The following is an 18196-nucleotide window of genomic DNA, read 5'->3' as shown; positions in this document are numbered from 1 at the left end:
AGGCAGAGTCCAAGGGGTGCTACCCCAAAGGGGAGTCCTCTCAACGCCCACGCCGGGACACCGGACACCGAGATCCTCTGGAGGGCGGCAGGGCGACCTGAGGGTAAGCAAGGGTCCTGCCTCTGGGGCAGGACCGGGAGCTCGGAGATCGCGGTCTGGCTGCGTGGGTCCTGACTGCGGCGCTTGGGCGCTCGTTCTCCAGAAGAGGTGGTGTTGCGGTTCTCATGCCCTGTGTACGCTGGTTCCGAGTCCGATTTACCCTTGCCTTTCTGGCGCTGGTTGAACTGTGAGGACAGACGTCCGCTGGACCTGACCCAGAGCAGTGTGGCCCGGAGACCTCAGACCTGAGCTGGGGACGCGAGTGTGGTCGGGCTGTAGGTAGAACAGCTGCTAGAATTACGGTGGGTGCCGTCCTCTTTGAAACGTCCGAATGGGAGGAGCCCAGCGGGGGCCGGGCAGCCAGGGTGCAGGACCTGGGGCCACCGTGCTCCCTCTGGGCGACCACCCGCCGCCCCCCTCCCAGCTCCAGTGCATGGGGCCCGCCTGCAGGTGACAGCCCCCCGTGGGCCCGAGTTCAGCTCTGCCTGTGGGTGCTGGAGTGGCCCGAGCTGAGGGTTAGGCACCTGGAAGTGAAAGGTCCTGGCCATTACACTCTGCGGCGAGTGACACAGGGCAACCGTGGCGAGTGGCTGCCCCCACAGGGGCGCGGGGGGGGGGCACAGAGGGCAGTGGGGCAACCGCAGGGGGCCACAAGCCCCTCTTCCTCTTTGTAGGGCTCTCCTTGCTTCACGGCGCCTCGGGAGGTGAGCAAACACACCCACAGTGAATCTGGGGTTTCTTTCACTGACCGGGCTTTGGACGGGTGTGTGGCGGAGCACAGACCGAGGAGCGGGACACGCAGGGGCGGGGGCGTCAGCTGTGGTCCTTCACAGCTCAGTGCCTTCCAGAGAGAAACGGGCATCTGCGGAGCCGTGGTTTTTGATCATCAGGAAATTCTTGTGCTCACCCCCTTTTTTTGCCAGAAAGATGTCCTAGTGGAAGAAAGGTTTTCTGTAATGAACTACCCTTGCCGCTACTCTTTCCCTAGAAGGAAGAGAAAGCCAGATCACTTCCAATTTCTTCCGCGGCAGTTTCCTTGAGTCTGAATTTATTTGAACCCAAACATACTTCTGTTATTTCTGAAGCAGCGCCGATACGGTGTTTCTAAAGAATAAACGTTTATTTAGCATCTGAAGTGCACTTGGGGGGGGGAAGCCAAGGAGAACATGAAACAGTTGGTGCAGCAACGGGGAGCCCACGACCCGAAGAACGGTTTAACCAACTCTCACAGCTGCCCCCGGAGCCGCGCTCCGTGCCCACAGCGCGGGAGGGACGGAAGGGGGCAGGCCACCGCGCACAGTGCGCCCGAGGCTCCCCGCGGGGCCCACGAAGGCACACCCTCCGGCGCGGCCTCTGGGGAGCACTTTACTATGGGGTCACCGTAGGACGAAGGCGCAGGCCAAGGAGCTTACGTCAGAGTAAAAGGACCGGGCGGCTTGCACCCCGAGCGCCCGGCTTCCAGCCACAGCCCCTGGCGTCTGGCCCTGCGGCGGCGTCACTTCAGCCCGGCACACGGGCCACCACGTGCCACCGCGCGCCTGCAGCAGCCGTGGTGTGGCCGGGACACCGGTCCACGGCTGTCCTGCCGGCTCTCGTGGCCCGCGCAGCTCAGAAGCCTCACCTGAGGCAGGAGAGCGAGGGGCTCCCCCCCCCCAGGAGCCCTGCTTGCGCCCCCCCCCCCAGCGTCCTCGTGGCCGGCTCAGGACCAGGTGCGGGCCGAGCTTCAGGGGGAGGAACGGCGGCCGGTTTACGTCCTGCCTTCGGCGCGGAGGCGACTCAGCCCACGCCGGCTCGTCCGCCACCACCGGGCCTCCAGGCACCGAGAACGTTCCGCCGCCCGTGTAGCTGCAGCTGAGGACCCGTCGAGCCGTGGGTCTCTCTCCTTTAGCCGGAAAGACGGCGGCGGCTTCGGAATCCGTTTTCACTCAGGCCGCAGGGGGCTGCCGCGGGGGCCCGAAAACAGCCCGCCCGCCGACGGCAGAGCCTGGGCCGGGCCAGCGCCCCGCTGGGAGCCGAGCCTTCGGAGCCGCCGTCGGCTCAGGGCCCCCGGGCCTCCCGTGAACAGGGTAAGGCAGGGAAGGTGCGACGGGTGGGCTTCACACGGCGGACGTGTCCGGGCTCAGCACCGTGCCATGTTATCCACGCCCGCGGTGACTGCAAAACGAGGGCGTTTGCTCCCACGAACGGGGCTGCGCTTGGGGTGACGACGGGAGGGCAGCACGAGACTGGCCGCTGGAGGCCACCGCGGGTCGGGGCCAGCCCCGTGATAACGCGCACTCGGCTGGCCTGAGGCGGGAAGGCCTCTGCTGGTGACGAAGGGCAGGACTCGGAGTTCATGTCCGCAGGAGGCAGAAAACCGCACCTGCCCGCACGCCCCCCCGCCGTGCTATCTGAAACTCCCCACGTGGATGGAGAGAGAAGCTTCTGGTGCACGGGGCCGGCTGGGCGTCTTGGCACTGGAGAAAAGGTCACTGCTCTGCACACGAAGGGCTTCCTGGCTGTGGGAGACACGAGAGGGGGTCGCTGACTCGGACCTGGACACTGCAGGCCTCACCAGGTCGAGGGCTTTGGAGGGACTCCCGTCAAGTTAGAACAGGCCACAGGGATGTGTGTTTGCACCTGATAGGTATTTCCAGACTGTTCACTCGGAAGACCTCAATTTACACCCCGCCCCCACCACCCCAAGCCAGGAGAGTGGGTTCCTGCACCTGTCCACGTGGCGGGTCAGACTTGGGGTCCTTTCCAATCTGCTAGGTGAAAAGGTCTCACAGCAGAGTATACCTTTACCTCTTACTTTTTTTTGAGAGACAGTGAGAGGGGGACAGAGGGGAATCTCCAGCAGGCTCCCCGCTGACCGCAGAGCCCAACGTGGGGCTCGATCCCACGACCCTGCGATCAGGACCTGAGCCAAAGCCGAGAGTTGGACGCTTAACCGACTGAGCCACCCAGGCGCCGCGGACCTTTTGAATCCAAACAGGATGTTCACAGACACACGCGAAGCGTCCAGCCCCGTGACTGGCTACGGCTGTGCTCTCCCGAGTGACACTCCTTCCCCCTCGGCCCACCCGCTCTTCCTTGTACCCTCTCCTGGGGCCCCACTGGACCGAGGCAGCGGAGGGGCAAGGAGGGGCTGCCGCAGTAACTCAGGGAAGAAGCCACCCCCCCACCCCAGAAGCTGAGGACTAAGATTTCAGGAGACTGGAGGCGGGGAGCAGGTAAGGACGACAGGGACACCCCTGGTGTAGCCTGTGGGGGGCGGTACGTGGATACAGGGGTGAGAGCCAGGTCCAGGCACGTGGAGTTCGAATGACTGATAGAGGTGGAATGTTCTGGCAGATTCTAATAAGCGGATGTGGCCTGCAGCCAGGGGAGAGGGCTGGGCTATGTGCCGAAGAGGAAGGAGGGAGTCCCTGCAGGCAGAGTGAGGAGGGAGCCGGAGGAGGGGCCGCGGGCTGGGCAGGGCGTGCCCGTGGAGGACCCCCGGCTGGACGGAGGGGGGCGGGCGGGCAGAGGAAGGAGCGGCTGGGGCACGAGTGATGGGGATGCTCATTCGTTCAGGTGACGGACCGCGGAGGGCGCTGGTGTCCGAAGACGACCCAGCAGGTGGCGAGGGGCTGAGAGGGAGGGAAAGGAAGCTCCTGAGACTGGGGGGGGGGGGGGGGGGGGGGAGGGCTTCCTCAGTGAGCGGTCACCCCGTGTTCTGTCCAGGTTCCCAGAAAGCCCAGTGAGGGGGGTGACCGAATCCCCCCACGCTGCATTTCTTTCCCGCCTGTCTGGAGAGCAGTGCTCTGAGCTGCGATCAAGGGCGCTCCGGTGGGGAGAGCCAGGGTCCGGGGGCTTCCAGAAGCAGCTGCGTGCACGAGAGCCGGGACCGTACCTTTTCTTTCCCAGGTCATCTGCGACTGTACTGAAATCTTCGTCATCCTCAACCAGGAGATTCTACGTTTCAAAACAACAAATGAACAATGTTTTCAGACATCCTTTTGGTCTACGTTTAAGATGTACGTAAAAAAGACCTCAACCTCAGGCTGTCTGAATTTACCTAAACCACGGACACCAATCAGCCCAGTGCTGGGCACATGCTCAGCAGGGGGCACGAAGGGCCGGCACCGGAATGTTCTGCCAGCCCTTGGATCTCTGCCTCTGGCCACCAAAGCCACATGGAGAGCCGGCACGGGGACACCCCCAGTGGAGCACTGTCACCGTGTCCACAGCTACCCTGTGAGCCCGGGCTGCTAACCCCCTGGCCTCCCCTGCTGTCACCACGGGACTTTCCAAATACAGGCCGCCCCCCAAACGGTCTCCTGAGGGGCTCGTAGTCAGTTTCATACATGGATGTCATTCCCCATCCACACGGGCCGCCCCCGGGCCTGCCTCAGCCAGCGGCACCCCTGAGCAGCGCTCTAGGGAGGAACTCAGGCTGGCCGCCCCCGTGTGGTTAGGCTTCCTGGCTACTCATCGCCTCCCTCGTGTGCATCTGGGAGAGGTGACCAGCTCCCGCGGAGCCGCGGGAGGGTCTTGCTGCGTCCACACGTAGCTCCCAGGGGAGAAAAACGTAACAAATGTGCGGACCTCCGTTCCCATCAGTGGTGCGCACGCATTTGTATTCCGGCAGCTGTGTGCTGTGCTTCCTAAAAACCGTCGAACGCTACAAAGTAAGAACGTAGAGGTAATGGGACAGACACCCAGGTCCTCAGAGCGGCGCAGGCGTGGGGCCCAGGGGTCCAGGCGCGCCAGAACGTCACCTCCTCATCCCAAGACGGCACCTACTCCCACTGTTGTCCTGGGAGTTTGGTGGATACACGCGTATGTATGTGGATGGTGCTCCGTACAGACAATAAACGCTCAGTGAAAGTTAGCTATTAACAGTATTAAGCTTTGACCCTAGTTGCTTCATTTTTCAGGGACAACCCACAGATTCAGCCGCTGGCCTCCCGCCATTCCGCAGGGATGAGCACTCTTGTTCCCGTCCCCCCCTGGACTTGATGACCAGCCGGGAGTGTGACCCTCCGTGGCCCTCAGCGTTTTACAGGGCTTTACGTTCGCTGTGAAGGACGCCTCTGTGACTGTTTGCAACATTCAGTGATGCGCTCCACGCTCACACACGTAGCTCCAGCATATTGACTGTAACTGCCCCCTTCCCGAGGGTCACTGTTCCTTCCAGTTGATGCCGTCACGGCCAGTGCTTCAGAGAACCCCCTGCCCACCCCCTCCCCCGCATGTGCGCGCTGTGCCGCGGCGTACCCTGAGGTTGCATGGAGATGGGTAACACTGCTGCTGGGCTATCCGTAGTCTCCTGCATAGAGAACGGCTTTATGCTTTCCTTTGAGAACCTCCTCTATTTCTCAGTGTTTATTTAGTTTTCTCTGGGGGGAGGAGGCTCACGCCACCCTGTTTAGCACAGTGCTGAGTGAAGTGATGGTTAAGGGAATGCTTATTCCTTGGTGTGAAAATATCGATTAGCAATTTAATCCTTAAATCAAGGATTAAACTTATTAATTCTTAATACACAAATATCACTATGTGACAAAGTAGGTTTGTCCATGGCAGGCAAGGACGGCCCTGTCACCTTATGTAACAGACACCACACTAAAGATGGATAGCCAGAGAGCTAATCCAACAGGTGCAGAAACAGCGGGAATTTTATATGACAAGTGCTCACTCAGGATTGGAAAAAAAAAAAAAAAAGAACTTAGAGCAAACTAGGCAGGGAAGGAAATATCTTACCCTGATGCAAGGACCTACCCCAAACCTACAGCAATGCACTTCGGGATAAAACTCTAAAAGCATTTTCATGCAAGTCCAACCCAAGATTAAGGTTTTGATACTGAGGTTCCATTGGCCTCAGGAAATGAGTGGTCTGGCTTTCCCTCTTGTTTTCCGTTCTCTGAAACAATGTATGGAAGACAGGATTATCTGAGTCTTGAAGATTTGATACAACTTCTCTGTAAAGTCACTGATCCTGGTGTTTTACTCAAGTGGTAAATTTGCTGCTAAATAACTTACCTTAATACCAATTGTGTCTCCGTCTTTCAAGTAATAAGGCGCCCCCTGCAAATTATCTTGCTTTTTCTTCTTTTTCCTCTTGGTAAGTTGCTGGTTCTATAGAAAAATCAAGCATCTTGAATAAAGAAAACTCACATTCTTACTAAGTTCTCTATGTGTGAAAAACAGCCCTTAACCCATTCACTACGCCAGGAAGGCCCAGTGTTCCAGAGAAAGCGTGCAACTTTACCCAGCTCGATATCGGAAGCCACTCAAACTTTTCGGGGAAGTACTTGGCAATTTCAATTTTCTCCACGGGAAGGGAGCAGAAGTGGGCGACTCGCTGCCTCAGGGAGCCAGCCGTCCAGCCTCGGGCCGTGTCCCACACCAGGTCCACACACGGGGCGTAGGCCCTCTCGCCGGGGAGGCGCATCTGCGTCCTCAGCACCACGTCCTGGGGGCTGCGCCGGGAAACAAACAGAGTAAGTTTGCAGTAACCATGGGGGAACGTGATGGGCAAAGCTTCTCCTCGACTCTTCTGGTTTTTAGAAGGACAGATTTGTCCCCAAACCCGCTAAACCTCTTCTCTACTTTGCTTTCCTTCTGCCCTGACCCGCAGCTTGCCCCAGGAGAGGCTGCTTTCAGAACCAAAAGCTCCGTTAGCTGCGGTGGGGTGGCCAGGGAGAAGCAAGCAAGGGCTCAGCGCTGGAAAGGGGGCTCGGCAGAAAGTCAGATGCGTGCAGCCAGTTACAGGACAGGAGGCGCCGGCCGGAAGGTGGGGAGGGAGAAGGGAAAGTGTGTGTGTGCGTCTAGGCTGCTGAGACCGTGTGCGGTTTTACATGCTGGATTTCAGTTATCGGTTACGGGGGTGCTTTTACCAAAAGAAAGGGTGACACCGATGGGAGAAAAGGAACCACTGGAGGCAACGGTCCCAGGGAGAGAGCAGGCCTGGCTGGGCGGGAGCAGCAGGGGTCTCCCCAGGTGGGGAGAACGCTCCGGAGGTGGGGCAAGGACACTGAGCCACTGGGGGGTGCCAAACAAGTGCCCTGCCCGGTCTTCAAAGGGACACTGCTTACAAGAACGTGACAAAGGGTCAATGTCATTGTTTCAGAAAGCTCTCACAAATTCGACTTTTCTGAGACCCCTTTACAAAAAATGCAAATGGCTTATAAATGATAAGCCTTTGAGAAAAACGCCAGCTCTTCTAGCAATCAAAGCACTGAAGCAAATGAGACAAGATAACCATTTCCTCATTGATCAATTTAGCAAACAATTAAACAATGAAAATATTCAGTGTTGGTTTGAGGGCGAAGTAATACTCAGGAACACTGCTTGGGCGAACATAAACTGGAATAATTTACCTGGAAAGGAACTGAACAGTTTTAAGAAGTTTAAAATGTCCATACCAGTTTGATCCAGAAATCCCCCTCCAGGAAACAATTCCTGGTAATACAGTTTCCTGTGAGAATGCACTTTTATAAAAGCAGTGGGGTTAAGTGAAGGTTAGACATGGCTGAAGGAGAGCTCCTGGTTCCTACACAGCAGCAAGAATGGTATTTCTGTCACATCAGGTAGGGGCAACCTTACTGTTTGCTGATGCTGACAGAAGGTCTTATACAAGATTTTCTTATAGTGAAAAAAGAAATAGGAAGGTTTGACTACGACACAGGTACTGGGGATAGAGCAGTGACCACAAAACTTACATCCCAGTAGTGGGAGGTGAGTCACACACGGCTATCTCGTACGTCAGGTGGTGTGAAGATGAAGTAGGGTCAGGGGCCGGTGACAGGTGCTGACAACAGACTGTCTTGGGGCACAGATAAGGGCTGGGAAGGAGCATCTTGCTTACACTTTGAGATTATTATGGATTCAATATGCATTTGTGACTCACGGTTTTCATGGAAAGATGAGCTCCAACTTCCAGATGCCAGACGCACAAACGCATTTGTAGAACACAGTCTGGTTTAAGTTGCCGTGCGACTCAGGCAGTGGGGACAAACCCTTTACTACTGAGTACGCTGTTAAGTTTTTCAAGAAACTACCCACCATGATAGGACAAGGACACAGAAGCGGATGACTTACCCCAAATTTTCTTCTTTCTGAAGGGGCTCTAAGCAGATCTCAGTTTTCCTTCCCAGTCTGTATTCCCTGATAAAAGAAATGAAACAAAGTAATACTGAGTGATACATTTTTTAGATTTTTTGGGAAAAATACTAAGCTTTCCTTCTTAAGCAAAAAATTATAGTGAGTAAGAACACTCAAAATCTGAGAGACTACTATGAACAAGTAGGTGCTGACAAGCTGGGTGAAATGGACAGATCTTGGAACGCACTAAGTCATAAATAGAAAATCTGAACAGACTAATTACTAGTAAGGGAACTGAGTAAGTAATCAAATACCTTCCAACAAAGAGAAGTCCAGGACCAGATGGTTTCACTGGTGAATTCTAACAAACATTTCAAGAATTAATACCAATCCTTCCCCAGCTCTTCCAGAAAACAGAAGAGCCATCACAAGGCCACGGTTATCCTGATACCAAAACCAGACAAGGGTACTACAAGAAAAGTTACAGACCAACAGCCCTGCTGAGTATAGATGCAAAAACACTCAAAATATTCGCAAACCAAATCCAACTCCTACATCACGATCAAGTAGGGTTTACTCCAGGGACTCAAGGGTGGTTCAATGTCTGCAAATCAATCACTGTGATCCAGTAACAAAGTGAAGGATAAAAAAAAAAAAAGTCAAATCATCATCTCAACAGATGAAGGAAAAGCATTTGACGACATTCTACATCCTCTCATGACAACTACGCTCAACAAACCGGGGAGAGAAGAAACCTAACTGGACACAATAGAGGCCAGACACGAGAAGCCGGCAGCTAATCCACTGAGCGCGGCAAGTCTGCACGCCTGTCCCCACCGCAGGGAGAAGGCAAGGATGCCCGCTCTCGCCACTCTTAATGCGCTACTAAAGTCCTACCCAGAGCAATTCGACAAGGAAAAGAAATAAAAGGCATCAAATTATAAAGGAAAAAGTAAAACTGCCTCTACTTACAGATGACATGATATTCCATGTAGAAAACCCTAAACACCAAAGAACTAAATAAATTCAGTGAAGTTGCAGGATACAAAATCAAGATACAAAAATCACTTAGTATTTTATACACTAACAGTGAACTATGAGGAAGACAAATTAAGAAAACAGTCCCATTTACAAGCACATCAAAAAGAATAAAATATGCAGAAATAAATTTAACCCAGGAGGTGAAAGATCTATATGCTGTAAGACACTGATGAAAAGAAACTGAAGACACAAAGAAATGGAAAGATAGTCCATGTTCATGAATTGGAATATTATTAAAATGTCCACATCACCCAGAGTGATCTCCAGATTCAGTGTGATCTTTATCAAAATTTCAATGACATTTTTCACTGAAATAGGAAACCAATCCTACTGTATTGGTTTGTATGGAAACACCAAAGATCCCAAAGAGCCAAAGCAATCTTGAGAAAGTAGAACAAAGCTGGAGGCATCACTCTTCTTGATTTTAGACTACAGTAATCAACACAGTACGGTATTGGCGTAAAATTAGACACGAAGATCAATGAAAAGAACAGAGAGCTCAAAAATAAACCCATGCACATATGGCCGATGAATTTACAACAAAGGAGCCAAGAGCACACAATGGGGAACAGACAGTCTCAGTCTCTTCAGTAGATGGTGCTGGAAAACTGGTCAGCCACAAGCGACAGAACGAAGCTGGACTGCTAGTTTACGCCATACCCAAAAATCAACTCAAATGGATTAGACTGGACTGTAAGGCCCCAAACCATGAAACTTCTAGAAGAAAACACAGGAGGTAAACTCCCTAACACCGGCCCTGGCAATGATTCTTTGGAGTTGATACCCAGTGGAAAGACAAGAAAAGGAAAAATAAGCAAATGGGACTGCACCAAATTAAAAAGCTTTTGCACAGCAAAGGAAACCATCAACAAAATGAAAAGCAACCTATGAGATGGGTGAAGAAATCTGCAAATCATGAGAGAGAGGATTAATAAAGAACCCATGCAGCTCAAGAGCAAAAAAACCCCAAACAGTACCATTAAAAAGTGGGCAGAGGAACTGACATTTTTCCACAGAAGATCTACAGATGGCCCCCAGGTACATGACCGTCACTCATCATCAAAGAAGTGCAAATCACAAGCACAGTGAGAGACCTCCTCCCCCTTGTCAGAATGGTTAGCACCAAAAAGATGAGATCAATGTTGGCAGGGACATGGAGGAAAGGGGAACCCTTGTGCACTGCTGGTAGGAATGTGAATTGGTGAAGCCAATTTTTTGGAGGTTCCTCAAAAATTTAAAAAACAGAACTACCCATATGACCTAGCACTCCTGGGTTTGTATCTGAAGGAAATGAAAACAGAATTTCAAAAGAGCTATCTGCGCTACCCATGTTCACAGCAGCACTGTTCACAACAGCCAAGACATGGAAACAACCCAAGCGTCCGTTGATGGATGGATGGACGGATGGATGGATGGATGGACGGACAGGGAGGTGGGGGAGTATCATTCAGCCACGAGAAAGGGGTACATCCTGTCATTTGTGACAACGTGGATGACCTTGAGGGCATTAGGCTAATAGTGACGTAAGTGTAACAGAGAAGGACCGATCCTATATGGTCTCACATACATGTGGAATCTAAAAAGGCCAAACTCACAGAAACAGAGAGTACATGGCGGTTTCTAGGGGCTGCGAGGTGGGGGAAAGGAGATGTTGGTCAGAGAGGCCAAACTTCCAGTTACAAGAGAAATAAGTAAGTTCGGAGCCTCTAACGTCCAGCATAGTGCTTATAGTTAACAATACTGTGATAGATTGGAAAGTTGTTTAGAGAGTAGATCTTGAATGTTCTTACCGCAACAAAGAAACGGTAATTATGTGATGCGATGCAGGGGTTGGCTAGCACCGCGGTGGCAATCATTTTAAAAATACGCAGCGCTGTACATCAATTATATCCCAGTAAAGCTCGAAAACCTCAACATTTTGTTCATGGTATCTGAAGCATAGTAAAACTACACGGAGCTACATTTATGCTTAATATGGAAAAATAAGCCCCAGAGTGTGTGACTGAAAGAGTCATCCAGCTGACAGCAGGCTGCCCGACTCCCCCCCGCCGGGCGCTCCCATCGGAGGAAAGACCGCGCTTCCGGTGAGGAACCTACTTGAGCTGTTGCCGGTTGGTTCGTAAGAGCCTGCCGGGGCGCTGGCTCTCCAAGGTCCAGGCTCTGAGGAAGGCTGGGGACGGGATGACAAACCCCGAAGAGGGGGACAAGGTCATGGCCTAGAAAGGAAACAAGACATTTCTCCAATGGTTTAAGAAGCGCTCTGAACAAACACACTGCTTTAGGAAGACACGAAGCACTACACAGTGACGTCGGAGGGGGAGAGCCTCAAGGAATGATAAACTCTATTAAAAAAACATCCCACGGGTGTCTCTTAAATGAAATCCATCCAGTCACTTCTGTCTTCCTCTCTGGGGAAGCCAGCTTGAGGGATAAATGGATTTTCCAATGAGCCAAAAGCTCCTTTTAAATCCTATTTCAGAAAGTGAAACTTAGAAATTAATTTCTACGTGAGTATAACTCGCAAGAGCTCTAACAAAAGCCGGGGGTTCACCTTCCGCTTTCTTGAGTGCTAGTATAGTTCTTCAAAGTTGGCTCTGTCAGTGAAAGAACTTCAATTTGAAATGTTCCAGAATCTCTGGACGCGACTGCTACGCCTAAACTTCCGTACTCGTTGTGCAGGGCAGATAGCTATTTATAGATTTAGGTTGTAACATATAAACGGCCAGTATTCATTTTTTATCTGAAAACGGCAATTTTGTATTTCTCAATCCAATACAAGAAAAAAAATTTTTTTATTGCCATTGTCTCATGGCAATAAGACCATTTGCTTCTTTCGAGGAAGGTTATTTCAAACGCTGTGCACACACAGGAAAATCCAGTACGGACGGCTGATACTCGCGCTGCGCGCCCCCAACGGGCATCGTGTGTCACACGCAGCTCAGCCTTTCCACTGGGACCTAACACTCTCGTAGGGATGTGAATAGGGTAAGAACAGGGTACAGTATCTTGTTACACGTCCTACGGACACATCTTTAAACTGACAACATTTAACACATGGATCACAATGATACAAAAACAATGTAAATAAAGGGGTAAAGTGAATGCTTTACGGATGTGTCAATACATCATGTTTCCCTTAGAAATCAAAATGAACATAAGCTGCAAGTCCCCGAGGAGAAATTCAGATGAAAGCGCACAGCATGCCCGTCTGAGTGGGGACACAGCACAGCCACAGGACAAGTGGCAGAAACAAGCACCGGGGCTGTGTGAGCCGAAGGCGGGCGTGCCTGCCGGGTACTTACCACTGAACGTGGCACAGAACACATGCCCTATCAGAACAGACTGCAAGTGAGGGAAAAGGAAATAGAAGAAGGTGTTATTAATATCTCACTGGAAGAGGCCGGGCCACCACTACCGTGCGCCACAGGAAAAAGCCTGACCTGGGACTTCAGCTCCGCCACGGTGGCATCTTCGGAGATCTCGAGGTCCCCCAGGTAGCGGAGGGAAACCTCCCCGTGCAGGTCACCAGGAGCGCCTACAGAGGACAGAGGCAGGTGTCAGAAAGGAGCATGGACTGTATTTACTTCCTATTTCTGAAACACACACCATGTTTTGGGGTTATAGTTTTAGCACAGCCCCATTCAGGAAACTGGGGATCTATCCTGTTCGTCTCTCCAGTGCTTGGGACGGTGGCTGCCACCCAGTAAATGGCCAATAAATGTTTACTGACTAAAAGGATTATTGACAATAAGAAAGACTTTCTACATTTATTTTTAAAAGGTGAAAACAAAATGTTCTCTTATCTAAAATTCTAGATATAAAAATTGGTAATTAAATTTAAAATTCAGAATAACTTCACTCATTTTTGCTCTGTTGACTGCTAGGCACACTGCTAATACATAACTAAGAAATTAGATTAAGTAGATCAAGTGAAAAAGCTCTCTTCCTGAGTGGTTCTTCTGTCTTAAGGACACCATGAGCTGGCACCACCTGGAAGATACTTTTAGGAAACTCAGGAATGAAAGACTATTTCCCAGATGTTGTGATACAGAAGGACTATCAAAAAATGAACTGTTTACTTTCATGGAGAAAGACATTGCTTTTTAAGTTTATATGCAATTCTATATGTAATTATTATTCTACCACCAAAGTATTTTTAGAATTAGTGCCGGTCCAATGTAACCCAAACAAACAAACAAACGTAATGCCAATTTCATAGGTAATTCAATACGAAGTATTTTATTGCTCTACACAGATAACCCTAGCTTGACAGTTAAGGGGATAAAAATGTGACTCACTTATGTTAATTTCAGTACTGAGGTTTAAAAGGTAAAAAGAAGTATTAAGTGTATATTACTTCAAGGCACTAAAAAGGCTAAATAATAAGTAAAACATAATAAATAAAACAATATATAAAGTTGGTCCTACCATAAATATATTCTCTTTATTTAGTTAGGAAGGAAATTAATTTGTGTTTTTTCCTTTTTTTTTTTTTTCTTTTAAAGATTTTATTTATTTATTTGACAGAGAGAGAGAGCACAAGCAGGGGGAGCGGCAGGGAGAAGCATTCTATGGAATTAACAGGTTTTGATTTTTCAGCCTTACAGTTAAGACACAACCTTCATCGGCCTCTCAGAGCAGAAGCAGCCATTCCACCTTCCTTATGACATGCCGGCTGCTACAACTCTGTTCTCACCTTGGGTGGAAGCAGCCCTCCAGACCCCACCTGGAGAAGGGGTACCGCTCCTCTGGTCCGGATGACTCTTCCAGTGACCCGCGGGCCCCCGAGGCTGGTACCACCAGACGGGCACCTTCAGGAAACCCTGAAGAATGGAGCATTTCTAGCTGTTGTGAGGTACGCGAATTCACTGAATTTCTACTTTCACAGAGAGAGAAATATCTTGATAACAGCAAATGTTCCTGAATTTATTATTTCTTTTAGATGTATTAACGGCCATGTACTGTACCTGCTTATTGTTTTTACAATCAAAAATTTAAGGTCATAAAAATTAGTCTTTGGGATGACTGGGACTCAGGGCTCTTTGCTTAGAAGCACCTTCGTAAACACAGTACCTGTAGTACCTTACTACAGTCAGTGAGAAGGCTACACAAAATATCAGAACACCGGACAGAACAAACTATACAGATAATTTCGGGCCTGGTGAGGGCACCACCAGCCCAGTGCTCCAGTCAGCAGCGGTTTTCACTCATTAAACTTCCTCCAGGAACTTTATAAAGAAGCAAGAACCTATTGCTCTAGGTTGGATTCTTGCATAGAAACCACATGAAATAAACCTGACCTACTTAAGCCCCCATACACAAAACCGTAAATGTACACTGTTTATGGCAGCAAAAACCACGGTCCAACCTCAAGGTCCCTCTTGAGAAGACTAGTTACATTACGGGAGACCAGGACTTCTGACAAAGTGGTTTCAGTTCTAGAACTTATCCTATAGATATATACATGCCAAATGGCATATAGATATTTTTTGCAGTGTGATTTGTATCAACAAAAGACTGGAAACCACCTAAATCCTTGGAGAGACTGGCTGAAAAAATTGTACCTCCATACAATGGAATATTCCACAGCCACCCAATAGAATGAAATAGCTGTATGTGTACTAACACAACATACATATGGAGATAAAATATTAATGAAAAAAGCGAGGTACAGAGTAGGGTGTCTAGCAAATAATCTTCTGTGTAAAAAAAAAATATGTACGTATACACACACGTATACTTGCTATGTATACACACATACACATGTGCATTGAAAGGTATGTACTTCTGGAAGGATGCAGTGGAAACTGGCTGCCTGCAGAGGGAGGACACTGCCTGGCTGGAGGGCAGGAGGGGTACTTACTTTTCCTGGCCCAACTTTTTCTACACTCCAAATTTCGTATTATGAATATTACCAATTAATAAGTTAATTTTAAATATCACAGAATAAAATAAAATTCTATGAAGAATATACTCCAAAAGAGTAAGGTAGGCCTGTGTGTGCGCATGTGGGGAGATCCTCAAGATCCATGAAGTGAATAAAAACAAACAAGTGTACAACAACATATAGAATACGATCCCCTTTGTGTGAACTTTAAAAGGGAAAGGCACATATTTACATTCCGCATACAAACGCGTAACTTTTCTTGGAAGGATATACAAGGGAAAGTAAGTTAATTCTGACTCACTCTGGAGAGAAAAAAAAAAATGGGAAAAACTCTTTTCATTCTATAGCCTGCCATGTCTTTTGAATTTCCTAATCCTAAGCCAATGGTTATCTAAGTGCTGGAATCTGGGGTCATTTTTTTAACTTTCATCTTTACTTGTGTCCACCTTAAAAATAACCTAATAAATAGTGGTAATCCGTAGTGTTTATTTAAGAGCAGTGAAACGAGTGTTCTCGTATGCAGCTCATAGAGCTATCGGTTTGGTGTGGCTTTCTGGAAAAACAGTGTGGCAACACAGAGCTAGCATCTAGTCTTTAAAAAGTTCATACCTTCTGACCTGTTAATTTTGACTTTGGAACAATCTTGAGGAGGATTTCTATTTAAGTATTATGTGCAAAAACAAAAGATTTAAAACAAGCTAAATTTCTCACTGGGGGTATGTGAATTAAACTGTGGTAAGTCACACCCTGGATACGATGACTGGTTTTGGATTCTGCAGTCAGGTTTTAAAATGAAATACGAAAAGCAGGAAATAAAACGGTACATAAACTGCTTTTATAAGAAGGAAATCTATAAAGATGTAAAATACGGCAGCTGTCTGATTAGAGAACTCACCCCAAATCCTAGCACTCTCTCCATGCCTGGCTGCATTTCCCCACAAGGAGAATATATCATCTGTGTCATCAGGAAGCACTAACTGTTATTTACAAAATGTCAATCAGAAGCAAAACCTTACCGGAGGGGGAAGTTTTCCTTCAATTAAAAGCAAAGTATCTCCAGAGCATATCATAAGTTCTCTCAGGGTTGCGTCCTGGGGAAACAGAAATTCCTTTATGACTTCTGACAGGAAGAAACAAGACCCCTGGATGTTTTCTTTAAACCTCTATAACCCTTTCAAGAAAGAAAGAAACAATAAAGCAGGTATCGAGGAGACAGGAAATTAACTAAGACTACATAACACTACCTCATTCTCTCTTAAGTTACAGGGTACGAACCGGAAGTATCACAAAGGCTCTGCGGAGAGGGAGCTGGAATGAGACAAGGAGGACGGAGCCACAGAGCACGGAATAGTAGTTAGGCCTGAAGGCTCGGGGGGATGCGGAAAGCTAGCGGAAACGAGAGAGAATTCTGACGAAAAGAAGAGCAGGGTTAAGGTCAAGTCCAGAATAAGGGGAAGAGCTCAGAGACATGACAGACCAGAGTACCAGCTGGAGAGTAACAAGACAGGAAGCTAGATTGGAGGGGTGGTCACAGATGGAAGGTCTGTGAACTAAAGGAATTTTTAGCTGCTTTTTAAAAAAGCCACTCAAGTTTTCTGAGAAGGGGTTTTTAAAGACCAGTACGGCTGCTGCATGCACGATATACCGAAGTGGGTTGGAACACCGGACGTGGGGAAGCCACTTGGGTGTAATTTAGGTAGAGGCCAAAAAAAGAAAAGATGAAAAAAGCTGGGCCGGGGCGGCCAGCCTTGGGAAGGGCCAGGGAGGAGTGGAAAAGCCGAGGGCAAATATGAAGGACCACAGGTGAGCAGGGGAAGAGTCACTGCAGCCTGAAAACACCAGGCCGGGAAACAGCATCATCTCTGCAAAGAGGAGCCAGTTTTGAGGATAGTAAGTTTGCTTTTAGGTGAATTGTTTGATTCCAATTTGGGAAATTAGGAGAGAAGAAAACCACACGGAAACCACACGACTAGACACACTCCCTGACCTCCAAACCCTATGTCTTGGGGATTGTCAGGTCTGCGTCTTACTCTGGGCAGTCAGCTTCCCGGCCGAGCCTCAGAGGCGCCTCTCTGCGCGGACTCACTGGGCCCCAGAGAGCAGAGCGGTTGCGGGGGAAGGCCCAGTCCTGCTGCCTAGATCAGCCTTCTGCTGATGCTCAATGCCACCGGCTGTTACCGGACAGCAGGCACAACAGGACTCGGGGGAGCGCGGCTGACGCAAGTACCTAAGCTTGCTCTCTCCCTGAGCTTCACCTCGGGACCACTTCTAAGCCCCCGGGTTTGGACCAGCAAGGTGTGACGCTATCTGGATCAGTAAAAAGATGGTTAACCAGAGTCCAACTATCCTGTGATAATACTGTTCCTAAGGCTACCCAGAGAGTTTGGCTGGATCTAGAGATGCAGTTTCGATCCGAGCCTAAGTGACTGACTTTTGGTAAGATGAATTCTGCCATCATTAACTTACAGAGAAACGGCGATGAAAATATTCAGGTTTCAAAATTCAGAGTGTATCTTCATATTGTTTCACAAATGTCTTTTGTTCTCTGAAGTTCTCTACCTTCTCATGAGCAACTACTATTTCTAGGGACATACTCTTAAGTCAAAAGAGGACTTAACACAGATGTGAGAAACATTCCCATTAGGCTAAGACTTTCCCTCTGACTTTAGCAAAGACCTACCAGGTACAGACCTCTGTATCCTAAAAAAAAATTAAAGTTTTCTCTAGAATTTATTCACCAGTGGGGTGAGGGTGAGTATCCTGGATGAAACACAAACACTGTCATTTCTAAGAGCAAAATGTGTAACAATCTTACTTCTTCACATAAAGGCTCTCCAGCTTCGTAACACCAGTCCATTTTTCGTAAATGCCACGTGTCTCCTGTCAAAGAATCAAAATCAGGATGAAAAAAAATTAAGAATATGTTTTTAAGAGTTTGTCAGTAATGACCCTTCTGGATGAACGAATATCAAATGGGATTTGAGCAAATAACTATTAACTAATTTTTAAAGTACATTCTTTCTTCCAGGCATGAAAAAAATTAGGTGGTTCCTCCAATTTGGTTAATTTCCTCTCTATTCCACCAAGATCTGCTACTTG

At 49.0% G+C, this 18196-nt stretch overlaps 1 protein-coding gene across 6 annotated transcripts in view; it reads right to left on the bottom strand.

The window, feature by feature from the left end:
• Positions 1 to 1777: 1777 nt before the first annotated feature.
• Positions 1778 to 18196, bottom strand: part of USP40 (ubiquitin specific peptidase 40) — a 76991-nt gene continuing 60572 nt past the window's right edge. For 4 of the 6 annotated variants that reach the window (XM_028105207.2, XM_028105209.2, XM_028105208.2 and 1 more), the window contains 10 exons: positions 17913 to 17977; positions 16114 to 16188; positions 13907 to 14033; positions 12651 to 12745; positions 11308 to 11426; positions 8167 to 8232; positions 6335 to 6545; positions 6106 to 6201; positions 3977 to 4038; positions 1778 to 2597 (listed from right to left, as the gene is read on the bottom strand). In XM_028105207.2, coding sequence (XP_027961008.1) covers positions 2486 to 2597; positions 3977 to 4038; positions 6106 to 6201; positions 6335 to 6545; positions 8167 to 8232; positions 11308 to 11426; positions 12651 to 12745; positions 13907 to 14033; positions 16114 to 16188; positions 17913 to 17977 — 1028 coding nt within the window. In that variant the 3' untranslated portion in view covers positions 1778 to 2485. Of the gene's footprint in view, positions 2598 to 3976; positions 4039 to 6105; positions 6202 to 6334; positions 6546 to 8166; positions 8233 to 11307; positions 11427 to 12512; positions 12553 to 12650; positions 12746 to 13906; positions 14034 to 16113; positions 16189 to 17912; positions 17978 to 18196 lie in introns of those variants that run through there. The other 2 variants (XM_088021487.1, XM_028105210.2) reach the window with 2 other exon arrangements.

The sequence above is a fragment of the Eumetopias jubatus genome, unplaced genomic scaffold (assembly GCF_037043125.1).
Source record: "Eumetopias jubatus isolate StellerSeaLion01/CBP00866 unplaced genomic scaffold, mEumJub1_p1.0 scaffold_3, whole genome shotgun sequence".
NCBI classification, from domain to species: Eukaryota; Metazoa; Chordata; class Mammalia; order Carnivora; family Otariidae; genus Eumetopias; species Eumetopias jubatus.
This window is presented reverse-complemented; position numbering and strand designations above follow the sequence as displayed.